This window comes from Castanea sativa, chromosome 4 (assembly GCF_040712315.1).
Source record: "Castanea sativa cultivar Marrone di Chiusa Pesio chromosome 4, ASM4071231v1".
Lineage (NCBI taxonomy): Eukaryota > Viridiplantae > Streptophyta > Magnoliopsida > Fagales > Fagaceae > Castanea > Castanea sativa.
The window spans coordinates 10,569,827-10,586,191 of NC_134016.1; the positions used below are offsets into that span (position 1 = coordinate 10,569,827).

General features: G+C 34.4%; 1 protein-coding gene across 2 annotated transcripts; it reads left to right on the top strand.

Annotated features, from left to right (window-relative positions):
• The first annotated feature begins 321 nt into the window (after nt 1–321).
• On the top strand, nt 322–12,431 carry LOC142631375 (protein SEMI-ROLLED LEAF 2). 2 transcript variants are annotated; one of them, XM_075805513.1, is made up of 21 exons: nt 322–457; nt 563–629; nt 986–1,139; nt 1,629–1,703; nt 2,429–2,544; nt 3,971–4,085; nt 4,506–4,634; nt 5,396–5,443; nt 5,638–5,843; nt 5,962–6,158; nt 6,262–6,551; nt 7,731–7,880; nt 7,976–8,341; nt 8,476–8,625; nt 9,146–9,221; nt 9,472–9,599; nt 9,722–9,922; nt 10,525–10,665; nt 10,758–10,883; nt 11,204–11,410; nt 11,921–12,431. In XM_075805513.1, the coding sequence occupies exons 3-21, from the start codon at nt 1,014–1,016 to the stop codon at nt 12,077–12,079; spliced, it is 3,006 nt and encodes a 1,001-aa protein (XP_075661628.1). In that variant the 5' UTR covers nt 322–457; nt 563–629; nt 986–1,013; the 3' UTR covers nt 12,080–12,431. The 2 variants fall into 2 exon arrangements, with proteins under 2 accessions (XP_075661628.1, XP_075661629.1); XM_075805514.1 differs by lacking the exons at nt 322–457; nt 563–629; nt 986–1,139; nt 1,629–1,703; nt 2,429–2,544 and having other exon boundaries at nt 4,503–4,634.
• Nucleotides 12,432–16,365: the final 3,934 nt, after the last annotated feature.

The following is a 16,365-nucleotide window of genomic DNA, read 5'->3' on the forward strand; positions in this document are numbered from 1 at the left end:
CAAGCAATCAAAAAAGCAAACGCCCTTAAATCTCGGGACCGTTGGGGCTTTTGGCATTATCTGGTTTTTAATCTCTTACCCCTAAACAACTGTACATTTTTTTTTTTTTTTTCTGTTTTGCATTTTCTTATTGAACAAAACCTAAAGTCACAGCCCCAAAAATTAATTGATCATCCACCGTACACCGTACAATCAAATAAATCAGTGGACCCCCTTTGCATTGATTGCATGAAAGCAAGTGTTTAAATTGAGGGCTGTCATCAATGTTATTACACATAGCTGTCACTCTAGCATGAATTTTTTTTTTTTTTTTTTTAAAGAAACTTTAATAAAGGAGAAATTGGGCTCTAACTGAAAGTTTCTCATATGAATGAATGTTTGGAAGTGAGAAAAAGAAAAAAGAAAAAATAGCCAGGGGGATATTTCAAGCCTCTGCCCCCATTGGCAATATTGTGAGGTAAATTCATTTAATCTGAATTGAGTTTTCATATTAATATTTGATAATTTGTTTGTTTATTTATTTCTTGATATACATAATTCTTTGGGTTTTTGGCATTTTCAGGCTTGCCCAGATCTTGATCTTAGCAGCTTGGCCGTGCCCAAACGTTTAATTTCTGTAATTTGAATAGGTGGGTATGTCTTTAAATTTAAAAAAATTTGCTTCAATCTGGTGAATTTAATTGTTTTGTCTCTTTTTTTTTTTTTAGAGTCTATGTACCTTAAAATCTGCTAATTCAATCTGGGTTGTTGGAATTTTTATTGTTTATGATGCTTGGAAACATTGGCAACACAGTTATGCTGTTGCGAAAACCTTAGAATTTGCTAAAATTCAACTGGGGTTTTGAAACTTGTACTATGCCCTTTTAATGAAAGCATCATAAGAACACAATTCTAGGATAGTTTTGTGAATTTAAGTTGTTTTGGTCAAGTGGGTCTGTCAGTTTATGCCAAATTGTTAATCTAAGGTTGTGATGTTGACTTTCAGAGCCTGGGGGTTTGTGTTGCCTTAGGAAATGGGGGTTATGTCAAGGCGGGTTGTGCCCGCCTGCGGTAGCCTCTGTTTCTTCTGTCCCTCATTGCGTGCGAGGTCCAGACAGCCCGTGAAACGGTACAAGAAGTTGCTTTCAGAGATACTAAAGGTGAATTTTCAGCTAATGTAATGCCATTTTACTTCAATTCATATCCTTTCAAGGCTTGTTGTTGATATTTGCTCTTGTGGAAAACTTTTGAGTTAGCTTAGCAATTCAAGGACTGTTATGCATATGACTATTCTCATCAAATATGATTTTATTTGTTCTTCTGGAAGTGCTACGATTTTATTCAGTTTAGGAGCTATCAATGTCAAGTATGTGGTACTTTAGTAGTGGTACCTTAGTTATAATAAGTTCGATCTAGGCCAAGAGGCTTGTAGCTCAATTGGCATCTCCTAATGTTTCCAATAGAGATGTTTAGGGTTTAAATACAGTAGGGAAGTAGAGGATACTTCTCCCAAAAGGTCCCAGATGCTTATGATTCCCAGTGCCCACCCACCCCGCCCCCCCAACACCCCCCCACACCCAAATGAAATGAATGAAAGAAAGAAAAGAGCCATCTGATATGCTTATACCTTTTCCAATTATATATGGCAGGATGATGAACCAAATGATAGGAAAATTGGGAAACTTTGTGAATATGCTTCGAAGAATCCATTGCGTATCCCCAAGGTACATTCTCTTAGAAGCTATTATATTGCAGATGATTTAGTCACGTGTGTGTGTGTATATATATATTTATAATTGGTAAGTTATGGATCCAATGGTCTTGAATCCAATACCTCACCCTCTACTTTTCTCTTACAAGGGGAGGAAGGGTCATTTTTTCATTTATATTCTCTTTTCAATTCATTAGTTTTGATGGAAAGGAAAAAATTTTAAGCCAACGCATGATTATTAATATTTTTACTCATCTTCATCAACCTATCCGTATTTACAAAGACTTAGGTTTGCTTCCCATATGCTGGTTATATGGCGGTGCTATCGTTACTTACACTTCCATATTGTTTTTCAATTATTGGGTTAGTTTTGAACCAAGAATTTAAAATTAGTGCTCTCTTTTTTCATTTCTGGCCCTACTTGCTATTAAGATGAATTATGGTATTATGTCAAAAAAAGTTACAAATTCTTTCCGAAAACCATTGAAAGTAGTTAATAAGCTAAATTGGTGAAAACAAATGTCTAACTCAAAAAATTGGGAAAAAAAAAATTCTAGAGCTTTCGACTTTTGAAATTTCCATGATAATATCATGTTCTAGATTTTTGGTTTAAATGCCTACCTACAAGGAAAAGAAGAATTTCTATGCTCTTATCACAAAAAAAAAAGAAAAAGAAAAAGAAAAAAAAGATTGTCTATTTGCTTCACTCTCACGTTGTTCAATGTTTTGCCTCCACAGATTACTGAGCAATTAGAACAGAGATGTTACAAGGATTTGCGGAATGAGAACTTTAGATCTGTAAAAGTTGTGTTATGCATATATAGGAAGTTGCTATCATCATGCAAGGGGCAGATGTAAGTTTGATGGATTTTAATTGAGATATCAATGGATTGTCATTGTGTTTTCATCTTTTTCTTTTCTTTTTTTCTTTTTTACCACTGAGAGAGAAAGGTGGCGAGAGGGGGGTTGGGAGAGTTTGGAAATTTGAAATGCAATGAAGAAAAGTCTGCATTAGGCAGATCATTGTCTAGCTGACTATTGGGCAGCAGTGCTGAAAGATGTTTATGCAAGGGATCTAACCCTCCCTGCGATCCCTCACCTGGGTTTACATAAGAGAAAACTGAATCAAGTAGCAGATACTTTTTGCATCTTGATTCTAATTTTGTTTTTCTTAGTGATGATGTTATGTAATTTGTAAACTATAACAGACATGTGACAGACACCTTATAAATTGGTAGTGATTAATATCCAAAAGCAATACAGATCACACTGAAGAAGTCATCAATGGAATAGATAATAACATGTTCATCTTTAACTTATCCCACAAAAAAAAAAAAATGTGTTGCTCTTTCAACATTTAACTTCTCATTTTTAAGTATTTCGTTATTATGAAGTCAATAAATATATCTCTGCATCAAGTTTTATTTATGACTAGATAAAAAAGAAAAGAGAAATTACGTACTTCTCTGCTGGTAAGAAAAAAGACTGGAAAAAGAGAATGTGCCAAATCTTGACAGTGTCTATATGTCTACTTATGCTGCTTTATAATACTCATTGATTTTAGCTGCTTATCCCGTTAGGGGTGAATGCCCCTGGATTACCTAACAATTGGTTCTTGTGAGAGGGGTCAATTACCAATAGGTTTTACTGGCTAGACGTAAGTCTAAAGGGCTTCTCTTTAGAGGGTTCTGCATTATCCCCAAAAAAAAAAAAAACATTGATTTTAGAGAACCTATATTTATGTAATTGTTATAAAGTATTATTAGATGCTGTAGAAAGAATACATATTTTCCCTGGTTAAATGGGGTTCTTTATCTGATACTTGAAATGTTGTTTGGCTGGTTTCTGTTTTCAGAACTTAAAAACTGATACTTGAAATTTACTCTGGAAAAAAGAATTCCGGAAATAAACTGAAGCAATCTAACGATGGAGTTTGAGGGGAAAAAAAAGATAGAGAAGGGGAAAGTCTTGAGAATGTAGGACTGTCCCTGCTACTTCACAGGGAACTACTCTTAGTAAATGTATGCATAAGCCTTGTAGCAAGATAATTTATATATTGAATCTTTTGTTTGATTATTTATTTATTATTGGTAAGTTACACACATGTAGACCTCACCCTCCACCTCATTCTCATGGAGTAGAGCTCTTTGGCAATATTTTGTTTGCTTGATTGCTTCTGTTTGGTTGCTTATTTGCTTCTTTCTGAAATTTCACTTTTCCATTTAAAAATGAAAGTATTTAAAATTTGTGATATTCACCGGAAGCATTCATTTCTTGCAGGCCACTATTTGCTAGTAGTTTATTAGGGGTTGTTCGGACTCTTTTAGAACAAACTCGGCAGGATGAAATGCAGATTTCGGGATGCAATATTCTTGTTGAATTTGTAAATAGCCAGGTATGTAATGGATAGAAAGATGAAGTGTTGATCTGTTTAGTGAATACTTGATGAAAAATCTGTTTTTAACATGGCCATGCACATGGTAGAAGTGCATATGGAGGAATTCATTCAGTGAGCTCCTAATAAAATTCACTACCCCATCAATAAACCTTTTAGTAAATTTAAAGCAGACAGTCCATTTAATCTTCTGGACATCAACAGGAAAGAAATGGGAGTGGTTGAAGTGAACGCCTAAACCTCAGATAATGTGATTTTGAATTTACAGATGCTGTAGAGGGACCTGTTGAATCCTCCCCATATTGCTTGAGACCATACATATATCAAGTTAATTCTGTATATAACTTAGGCCATTGATCATAAATGCTTTAATTACCTATTTTGTCATTAATTAATTCTGACATCCTGAAATAAAAGTAGATGGATGGTACATACATGTTCAACTTAGAGGGTCTCATTCCGAAACTTTGTCAATTGGCTCAAGAAGTTGGAGGCAAGGAAAGAGCATTATGTTTACGTTCAGCAGGACTCCAAGCTTTGGCTTTTATGGTACAATTTTTTTCTTAGATTAAATCTCACTTGTTGCTCAGACATATCTATCTTACATTTATTCATACATGTATATACTGCTCTTTCTTTTTCTTATGCTTGACTTCTTTACCCTAAAATCCTAAATACCCCCAATGTAATTATATATGTATGTGTGGATTATTCTATTTCATGTCCTAGTTTTGTAGTATGTATGACATGTCTTGTTTCTCTTATGTATGGATTATTCTATTGCTATTTTTTCAATTCATTCTTGCTTTGATATTCATGTTAGGAGAATTTAACATAGCAATGAAAATCAAGTTTTTTTTTGGCTTGATATGCGTGAGGTCCACTGCATTAGTTAGCTGCAACTGATCCAAATTTGGTAGGTATGGAAATAATATGATTAGATTATATCAGCCCTATATTAGACCAGATAGGAAATTCTTCGTAGTTATGTTTCACCTTTGTATTCAATTCAAGGTTTTGTCAAATTGTGTTTACAGAATTCGATCTCTCTAATTACACGGTGTGTGCAACTTGTATATAATTTTTGTCTTACTTCAATAACTGCTTCTTCTTAAATTTTTAATTTATTAAATTGTTTCATCAATGCTTCTCTTTGCGCTTGAAATAGTATCTTTGCCTTTTCATATCACCTCTTTTTTTTTTTACGTAATTTTCTCTGCCCACGCCATTTGGCTAGTGCTTCGTAATGTATGCTTTTTCCACACTGTTTGATGTCTTTTGTTTTTTTTTCTCCACTATACTGTGCCTAGGTACTGTTCATGGGTGAGCACTCCCATATCTCAATGGACTTTGATAATGTGAGTATTCCTTTCCTTTTGTCACATTTATTATTAATGCTTTTCAGCTTTTGACATAAGCAATGACCTTAAAAGCTAAAAATTGTTTATCTCTTGGTTTAAAATTTAAAGTTTTATTTTGAAGTACACTAGCAAGAGTGGATCTCCATGGATCAATTTGAAATCTTTTTGTTTTTTTACCTGTTCTGTAATAGATCATATCAGTGACCTTGGAGAACTACATGGATCTCCAAATTAGCTCCAAGAATGGTAAGGAAGATGACTTATACTCTCAATCCCAGGACCAGTGGGTTCAAGGAGTGGTTAAAGCAGAGGAACGTGATTCATCTTTCCCTGATATCAGCAAGAAGGTTCCTTCGTTGCCGAGTGCCCTGACTAACCCTCATTTGGACCCCACCATGTAAAGCTTTTCAATTTTTGTTTCCAAAACATCACCTTTTTTATCAAAAAATATACATTTTATATACAAAAAGTATATAAACTTATAGCATTCTTGCATTCATTTGCCAATTTCACAGCGATGCTTCCAAAAGTCCTGCTTACTGGTCAAGGGTTTGCTTGCATAATATGGCCACATTGGCAAAGGAAGCCACAACAGTGCGGCGTGTGCTTGAACCCCTTTTTCATAGTTTTGATAATGAAAACCACTGGTCTCCAGAAAAAGGAGTTGCCTCTTCTGTTTTGATGTATTTGCAGTCACTTTTGGAGGAATCAGGTTACAATTGATCTTTAATTCTCTATCATTGCCTAAAATAATTATTTTTTAATAAATCATTGGTGCATAATTGATATTTGTTATATTTATTGTACAACACCAGGAGATAACTCCCATCTCTTATTGTCTATCCTGGTCAAGCACTTGGATCATAAGAATGTCATCAAAAAACCTCTCGTACAGATACATATTGTTAATGTCACCACACAACTTGCAAAAAATGCAAAGCCGCAGGCCTCAGTCGCAATCATTGCTGCAATATCTGACCTGATAAAAAATTTACGGAAGTGCCTGCAAAATTTAGCCGAGGTATCCAGCCCTAGAGATCTTACAGATAAGTGGAATACTCTTCACTCGGCTCTAGAAAAATGCATTTCACAGATGTCAATTAAGGTTTGTAATTTTTCTGTTTTTGTGTTTTAAATGAATTTTGAGCAATTTGTGAAATATCCAGAATACTGAAGTGAAAACCTCAAGAAAGGCATGACACTTTTTTTTTTAAATCCAGGTCGTTTTCTAATTTTACTTAATTTGTGGAAGTTTGCGTAGATCTTGGACCATGTTCTATTTAAATAAGCTTTTTATTAATTGTGCCTGTCAATTGCATGAAATGCCTTTCTGGAGTATCTGTTTTTGTCTTTAATCAGTGCCAATTTGTTATTGGAAAGAAATCCATATAAAAAGTGGTCCTCACTGCACATGATAAACATTTTTTCCTATTATGGATGCTATTGGTAGGGAGGAAAAGTGAGAGGATGGAAGAGGGTAGAGAGAAAATGGAAGATGGGTTGATTTTTTCTTTTGTTTGGTAGAATAGAAAAGTGGAAAGCAAAAAGGAGCTGCATTTATTTTCTATACAGGTCCACCATTTTGAAGCCTCACAAAATGGGAGGAAAAGAGGAGAAAAATGTATTATATAGGTGATTTGACAATTTTATCCTTCAGATTTATTAAAAATAATTTAATATAAGAACATATTTCCACCTTTCTATCCCTCCTACCATACGCTTATAATAGAATATATTCATCTCTCATTTTTTTTTTAAAACAAAAATTCTTCTTATATTTTCTTTCCTCGTATCATTCCCACCGAACAAAGCCTTAAACTTGTTTGTCCCAATATTCTCATTTTCACTCCACCTTTTCTAAGGTAGTGTTTTTTTGTGCTACGAAGCATTGTTGGCCTTATAGTTGTAAACTCCTGAGAATGATAAGTATGTGGTGATTCTGGAACATTTAGTAGTTCCTCACACATTTTACTCCTCTTCAACCAAATGAGCAACATCCCAGTATCAACAAACCATATGTGCTTATCAAGCTTTACTATTCAGTTCTACTTCAGATTTGATTTACTTTTCAAGATTCTCAATTTTTTTTCCCACACAAGCAAGTCCAAGTAAATTAAATAGATTTAATGGGATACAGTTCGGAAACTAGCTTCTCCTTGTTATTTATTATGATTAATTTTTGTGTGGGTTTTTTAAAAAGGGGAGGGGGGAGGGGGGTTCTTAGCTGTGAAAGTGATTCTAGTTGCATCATAATTACTTTATAAAGCCTATTTTTTATTAACAGGTGGGAGATGTGGGACCTATTCTTGATACGATGGCAGTGGTGCTCGAGAATATCCCAACAACTGCTGTTGTAGCTAGAACAACACTCTCTGCTGTATTCCAAACTGCGAAGATAATCTCTCCCATCCCTAATGTATCTTACCATAAGAAGGCAAGTGCATTTACGTAGATTGTACCATGCTGGTACATTTTGAGATATTGTAAAATCATCCAAGTTTCTGAGATAATATTTATGGCCTCTTTCAGGCTTTTCCTGATGCTCTGTTTCACCAACTGCTCGTAGCAATGGCCCATCCAGACCCTGAAACACGAGTTAGGGCACATGGTGTTTTCTCCATGGTGCTTATGCCATCCCTTTTTTGTTCTTTGCTAGACCAGAACTTCAAACCTTCATCAGAAGTCTCTAGGTTTTCATCAGTTGGTACATTGCAAACAGTAAGGAATGGAAGCTTCTCCATTCAGGACGAAGATAAAGACACCACAGAACCCATGAACATTAATCAGAGAGAGGAAGTAAGTCAAAACTTGGTTGTGGGTTTGGAACAATCTGGAATTAGTCCATCACCTGATCACTCTTACAGTTTCAAGCGTGCTTTGGCTGGTGGAAAACTGGTATGAAACTGCAACTCATATATTTTTAAGTTCTTTGGTTAAAAATTCAGAATATAGAATTCTAGTTAACTTATCATGGGAATCACTTATTTTAAATATTAATTGAAATTTCTCATCTATTTGAAAATGTCCAGGAGCTTACTTCGCTTCGTTTGAGCAGTCACCAAGTCAGTCTCTTGCTTTCATCTATTTGGGTTCAGGCAACATCTGCAGAAAACATGCCTGCAAATTTTGCAGCAATGGCCCACACTTATAACATTGCTTTACTTTTTACCCGATCTAAGGTGGGGTGTTGCACATTGTTCATGCTATCACTGGTTCTTTCCAATCTTTATTTTCTTGCACTTTGCTTTCATTTTAAGTGTTATACCTCTAGATTTTTCATATCCCCTTCCCATTCCTACATACTTTAATCAACGTGGTGGTTAGACAGCATATAATCTACCATGAAAATATCCTGCATCAGAAATTAATCTGACAAGAATCTCTACCTGTCAATGTCATTGACTTTTTTTCTGTCTAGACCTCATGATAAAGGCCATCAAAACTTCAGTGAATAGGGATTCCATGTTCAGTTGGTAGGGAGCAATGGTCTGACATGGTAGATTGGTTCTTCACTTGGATTAAGGAGAGGAATTTCCATAGATACAGAAAATGACAAGTGTTTTCCACCTTTTAATACTAATTTTGATTTCATGTTATCATTGACGATGAAATTTTTGAAGTTTCATACTCAAAAAGCTTTCACTCAACTTACCGAGAAAAGCTTTGTCTCAACTCTGATGATTTATTTTGTCTTGACAGACTTCCAGTCATGTGGCACTAGTAAGATGTTTCCAGCTGGCATTCTCCCTTCGAAGCATTGCTCTAGATCAAGAAGGTAAGCTGAATGTATGATTGAATTATGCTTTTCTCTACTACTTTTAAAAAGGGAATAGTCATTGTATTGACTATTGAGTAGAATGTGGTCCCCAGCAGGCCAGCACAAAGGTAGATCATGTAGAAACAGCAGGCTTGTCAAGAAACTCTAAAATCCTTGAATGATCTTTTATATTCGTTCTCTCTCTCTCTCTCTCTCTCTCTCATCAATCTGAGAAGAAAATAATATGTTTCTTGCACACTTATTGCAGGAGGTTTACAACTATCTCGCAGAAGGTCTCTCTTTACCTTGGCATCATCAATGCTAATATTTTCAGCCAGGGCAGGCTGTCTCCCAGAGCTAATTCCTGTTGTCAAAGCATCCTTGACAGATAAAATGGTTAATACCAGCACCTACCCTTCAGATTAAGGCTCATTATACCTACCCCGTTGAGAAGGAATTTACTTCGTCTAGCTTCTTTTTATTGTCCTAGATCCTTTTATTGAAATTGCATGTTACAGGTTGATCCTTATCTTGAATTGGTCGACGATATCCGGCTACAGGCAGTCTCTATAGAGTCTAATAAGAAGAAGATATTATATGGAACACAGGAAGATGAAGTTGCTGCATCAAAATCTCTCTCAGCAATAGAGTCAGATGACCAACAGTTGAAAGAAACTGTGATATCACACTTCATGTCTAAATTTGCAACATTGTCAGAGGTGATATACCAGTTCATTATAATGCAGTCTCTTAAGAATGTCTTTTTAAGTGGACATTTTTTTAATAAAAATATGAAAATATGTTCATTAAGTATATGACAGCTATCAAAGACTAAGCCTTTGATTGGTTTAGCAACTTTCAATAGTTGTCTTTGGGGATTTAGGAAGTTGTAAATATAACTAAAGGGATCACTATGTAGAAATTGTTCTTCCCTACTAGTCAACTAGAGAGGAAAAAAAGTTATTTCAAAAACTGAGTCACATAAGAAGACCATGATGAAGAAAGGAGCGGCCGATAAACATTGATGATTATGTCATTGAGTTCATACGATAGAGCACTTAACATTGAATTCATAGACTTTGGCAAGCCAGCTTCTGGCTGCTTCTTGGTTTCACTTACTGTGTGAGGGGTTTTCTGAAATGTATAAATGGATTGCCTGATTGAATGGTCTACAATTGAATTCCCGGTGTACAATTGTTGTGTATTTAATCAAGGTTCCATCAAATGTGTTATCGCTTTCTAGCTCTCTGGGCTGTTTATGTTTGTCTGTATGAATATATCTTCTGGTATTAATTGTGTATTAAAATTTTCTCCTCCCCAGGATGAGTTGTCAAGCATAAAGAACCAACTCTCACAGGGATTTTCTCCTGATGATGCATATACTATAGGACCTCCACTGTTTATGGAGACACCACACCCTTGTTCTCCTCTTGCCCGCATGGAGATTCCAGATTTTGATGAGGTAAAACATGCAGTGGTTGTATCTCCATCTTCACCACTCTAGCAACCATCTTATATGACACAGTTCTGCTGACATGATGGGCTTTCTTTCAGGTGTCAGGAGCATTAACGGATGAAGAAGCCTTCCCTGAACCAAGTGGAAGTCAGTCGGGTCGCAGAACATCACTTTCCATTAATACCACCCTTGACATTATAAGTGTTAATCAGCTTTTGGAATCAGTAAGAAAAACTAGTTTTTGGAATCAGCTAATCCCTTTACTACAATCAAATTGAAGTTTCCTGTGCTTTTGGATTTAAAAATAAATTTTTTTAAAATATATATATGTATTAGCTTTTACCTCCTTGGTGGTTTGTGTAATCACAGCCATTCATCTTTTCATACTTCTGTAACCACCACTCTCTCCATGCTAAGGGGAAGGTCTTAATCTCAACGCGTGTGAGGGAGAGGACTAACCCCTACTGTGAACATTTTTTCAAATATTATATGAGTATAAATTCCTTATTGCCCTGAGTCTAACTTGTGTCTAAATTATCATCAGGTTTTGGAGACAGCTAGACAAGTTGCTAGCTTCCCAGTTTCTTCTATGCCAATACCTTATGACCAAATGAAGAGCCAGTGTGAAGCCCTTGTGACAGGGAAACAGCAGAAGATGTCAGTGCTTAATAGTTTCAAGCATAAACAAGAGTCAAAGGCAATAGTTCTCTCTGATCAAAATGAAAAGAAATTATGCCTTTTGCCATCCAAGGTGAGTAAATTCATCTAGAGTTTCCCTCATTATGGTAATTAGGTCTGGCCTATGTAGGAATTAGAAGAAGAGAGAAATAAAATTAAAAAAAAGAGTTGGGGGAGGGGGTGTTCATGGTGGCCTCTGTCAGTTGAAATTGTTGTTTGTGTTCATTATGATTTCAAGGTGGGGTTCTCATTCAAAGGTTTGGAATAGAAAAGAGGGGGCAGTTCATAATATCAGTCAAAGCAATGTGTTTATCCCACTTTGGAAGTTCGCTATCCATCATATGATCTGGAGAGACGGTCAGACCTATGTTATGCCCTATATTTAAGAAAACGTTATGGCTCAGTAACATTAATCTAATATTTTGGCTATGAAAGGTTGGTCAATATATTAATAATATGGTAGTTGGTAGACATAGTTTAGGATTGCAGACATTTTAAGATCTTGGATGTTGGGTGGTTGTGTTATTAATACACATTTTGAAGAAAACACCACTGAATTGTTCTGTCTTGGCTATTGTTTCAGAAAACAGAGTTTTCAGAAGGAGATCTAAAGTTGATAAATGTGGAGCCAATTCGAGGGCATGATCAACTTCAGCTCTGTTCACTTGAGTATGGACAGAATTCTTTCAGATTACCTCCTTCAAGCCCTTTTGACAAATTCTTGAAAGCAGCTGGATGCTAATAGAATTGGTTGTCATGCATTAATGTAACTATCTATTGTTCATTTTCTGTGTTCTCTTTTTTCGTCTCCAACCAGTCGGGTATTTTTTTTCATTCTTTAGCTTTAGTACAGATCAGTTTCTAGTTTTAAATGTATGAAATGAGCAGTGACGAGAGTGCGTGTTGGAGAAAATTGGTTGTCTTTTGCAAGAACATATTGGAATATTTGGCAATAGTTGTTAATATTTAAATAGATGCATACCTCCTTCATACAGGACATTATACTTTGTAAATTATATGTAAGACCCTTCTTTAAACATTTTTTAATATAAATTATTATATGTTATATACAAGCTATTCGATTTCTTTTTTCATTTTTTTGCCTTCTGGGACACTTTTATTATTATAATTATTGTTGTTGTTGTGATCACTGTCATTGTCGTCGTCATTATCTTTCGCCACAAGTGTGTACAAACAGAAACACGAGGGAACATCGAATTGATATGTGGGTAAATGGCTATAACGTATCTTATGAGTCATTTCATGAGACATTCCTCTCATAATATGTGCGAATTCCACATGTTGTGAAAGAAGAAAAAAAAAGTATCTTATAAGATAATCTTGTGAGGCCTCCCTCACAACAGCTGTAAGTCTCGTAAAACTATCTCGTGATATAATCTCTCGAGAAAATAGTATTATGCCGTAGGGGTGTGTGCAGGTCGGATTGGGCGGGTAAAGGTCAGTATTTCTATTTAATTTGCCATTAGCGGGTTGGGAAAATTTCAATCCACCATCAACCCACCAAAGTCTTAAATCTAGCAAATTAAGAGGGCGTTTGGATTCAGCTGCTGCGATTCCACGTTTCAGTTTTCACGTTTTGCGTTTTTTTTTTTCTTTTTTTTCTTGCTGCAGCTGCAGGGGACAAATGCGCAGTGCGCGCTACTATGCGTGCACTGTTCACGTACCTTTTTATCAATTTTTTATTAAAAATGGGTCCCGCATCACTATTTACACATTTAAAAATTATTTTGTTACAGTGCTTTCAGTTTTCAGCAATAAGTTCTATCCAAACGGACCCTAATTACAAATCTTGGCGGGTTGGGCAGATTAGCATTAACAATGTTCTTTTAAAAAAATTTATCACAAACACAATTTATTATTGAATAATCTCAAAATATAACTAATGCATGCAATAAATGTAGATTTCATTGAATAATCTCAATTCCAACACAAACATATGGTCAATGAAAAAGAGATATATCATCTCTTACAGACCTTGTCTCCACACAAAAAAAAAAAAAAATAGGGTGTTGCCTTACAACTGAGGAAAATTAAATCAACAAACCCAATGTCTTAACATTCCTAAAGTCACATCAATGATTCAAAATAATAACATATCAACATAACAAATAAACTTCAAAATGGTATGCGTGTTCTTAAAAACAATTGTCACAAATTGCAATTAGTTACTAAATACATAGTATATATATATATACTATTGATAAACCATAGAGTATATATACTTATATACAAGGATAACCAACCTTGGTGCCTAAACTAACTATATTACACACTATAAGAACCACTAAGAATATTACATATGCACAACATTATAACTAGCTCTAGAATAACCAACCTGCAGCTTTTCAAAAAGGTTAAGAAAGAAAAAGACAAAACAACTAGAAAGAGGGAGGGAGAGGATGCGGTTGAAGGTGAAGGCTAAATACAGAGTATAGTATATGGCTGAAGTGAGTTTAAGGTTTCAATATTGACTTTTTAAATTTTATTTTAGAAAATTGATTACTGATTAGCTATAAAAATTGATTAGATGAATTAATTAACTTTAAATACAGAATATACCGTTAAACAATTTGAACTAATATGTGTGTGTGTGTGTGTGTGTGTGTGGGGTGGGGGGGGGGGGGGGGGTTGGGTTGTTGCGGGTTGACAATTTTTCAATCCGCTATCCAATCTAATCCACTATTTTAGGAGTCTAACCCGTTCAACCTAAACCACCTAACTTAATGACCCGCACAGACTGGCGGGTCGACTGTGGGTTGAGAGAGTTGGCGGGTCAAGCAGATATTTTGCACACCTTTAATTATGCGATTGTCTCGTGAGATGTCATCCTCATTAAAAAATAATAATAATAAATATAAATTAAAAAAAAAAAAAAAAAAAGACAACCAGTAAAAAAGACTTCAATAAACTAAGGAAAATATGATTAATATTCTCCCGTCCACTTTACGCAATAAACAGTGATCAACAAGGACAATCAAGTGCATTCAAAGGTTATCCATTATAGGGGTTTACATGGGCAACAGTTAGTCAAGGAAAAAGCACCCAAGAACCAACGCGGAAGGCCCTTACATCAGATTCATGATTATTGGATAAGACCAGCACAGTTCTTCACTCTTGATACGAACGTTTCATGCAATGCCCAATAAAAAGATACACCCGTATGATTGGCATCATTATGTCTATGCGGAAAATCAAGGCATATTTGTTGACTGCAATTTCATACAAGTCCTGGGAAAAACAAACTTTTTATGATGAAATTTAAACTTGTAACATTTGCTTAATGACAATTATTATTTATCATTATATTAAGACAGTAATTGATTTTTGATGCAAGCAAGGTTTAAATTTCAAAATTTTTATTTGACGATGAGAGGCTACCGGTTGAGCTAATTAGAAAAAAAATTTAAAATATTGTGAAAATTGCATAGTATTTTATTTTTAAGCAACTACATAAGCAATTTGCATATTTCATAGGGAGAATGAGAAGAATCTAATGTCAATAGTCAATACTATTATAAAAATGTTCCGGTTAATGTATGCTTATAGAGCATATATATTAATCATATATTAATTATTCATTTTAGGAAAAATTTTATGAGAAATTGAAAAAGCTGTCAAAACAGTTAATCATTTTTTTTTTCATTTTTCCATAAATAAAAAATATTCTCAGAATGGTTTAATAATGTATACCCTAAGGGCATATATATATATATATATATATATATATATTAATTATTCATTTTTTAAAAAAAATTATGGAGAATTAAAAAGGTTGTCAAAATAGTTGATCGTTTTTTTTTTTTTCATTTTTCCATAATAAAAAAAAATGTTTTAATAGTTTAATAATGTATGTCCTTAGGGCATACGTTAGTAAAACCCTTATTAAAAAAAGGGTTTGGGGGTGGGGGAGAGAGACTTCCTCCTTTTGTGTTATCTTCTCTCTCTCTCTCTCTCTCTCTCTCTCTCTCTCTCTCTCTCTCTCTCTCTCTCTCTCTCTCTCTCTCTCTCTCTCTCTAAATGCATTATTGTAAAATTTGAAACTTTCCTTATTTTCTTAAGAGTTTTTTGAGTACATGTGAAGTGCCTAATATAATTTAAAGACTCAACCCAACCTCTCAAGGCTTCAAATTTTTTAATGCATGGCAATTATGAGTAGTTCGCATACAAGGTATATGTACATCACATTGAGACAGAAGTCATGTAATCTTATCATGGCACAAGCTATATGCCTCTACCATGGGTGTCATATATTATTGTCAAAACTCAAAACTATAACATTGTCATTCGAACATCACACATCTTGTGGCTTGTAGTGTAAAATTGACTCTCTCTCTCTCTCTCTCTCTCTTGGCTAATAGTGTTAAATTGACTTATTATAAAATAAAAAATATAGTGTAAAATTGACTCTCTCTCTATCTCTCTCTCTCTCTTGGCTAATAGTGTTAAATTGACTGATTATAAAATAAAAAATATATATAGTGTAAAATTGACTCTCTCTCTCTCTCATTGACTGATTATAAAAATAAAATAATAATAAAAAGTGTAAAATTGACATTCTTTCTTGCAATATCAAACTAACTTTAATATATATCACTGTTTGAATAATTTTCTTAACCTATATCCTACATATTACAATTCCAATAATTACCGAAACTTCAAAAATAAATTTGAGAGAATACTGAAACTTCAGTTTGATAATACGTTTGTATTGCTTTTGTAAAAAGATAAACTTAAAATATTAGTATAAGTTCTCCAATAAAATTTAAAATGCTAGCAACCCCAGAATTTGTATATAAATTTTGTATTTCATGACATAGATCTAGACTTCTAGCCAGGTGTAGCAGGCAAAAATGAATTAGAAAAATATGATTGCTTTTCATCCAATTACTATTTGCTCACACAATTAATTTTTAGAAATGGGATATAAGGTCAACCTTTAAGTACCCGTTATAAAATAAAAAGTAAAGGTCCTATCAAAACTATGTGTAGTATTCAACTGGAAATAAC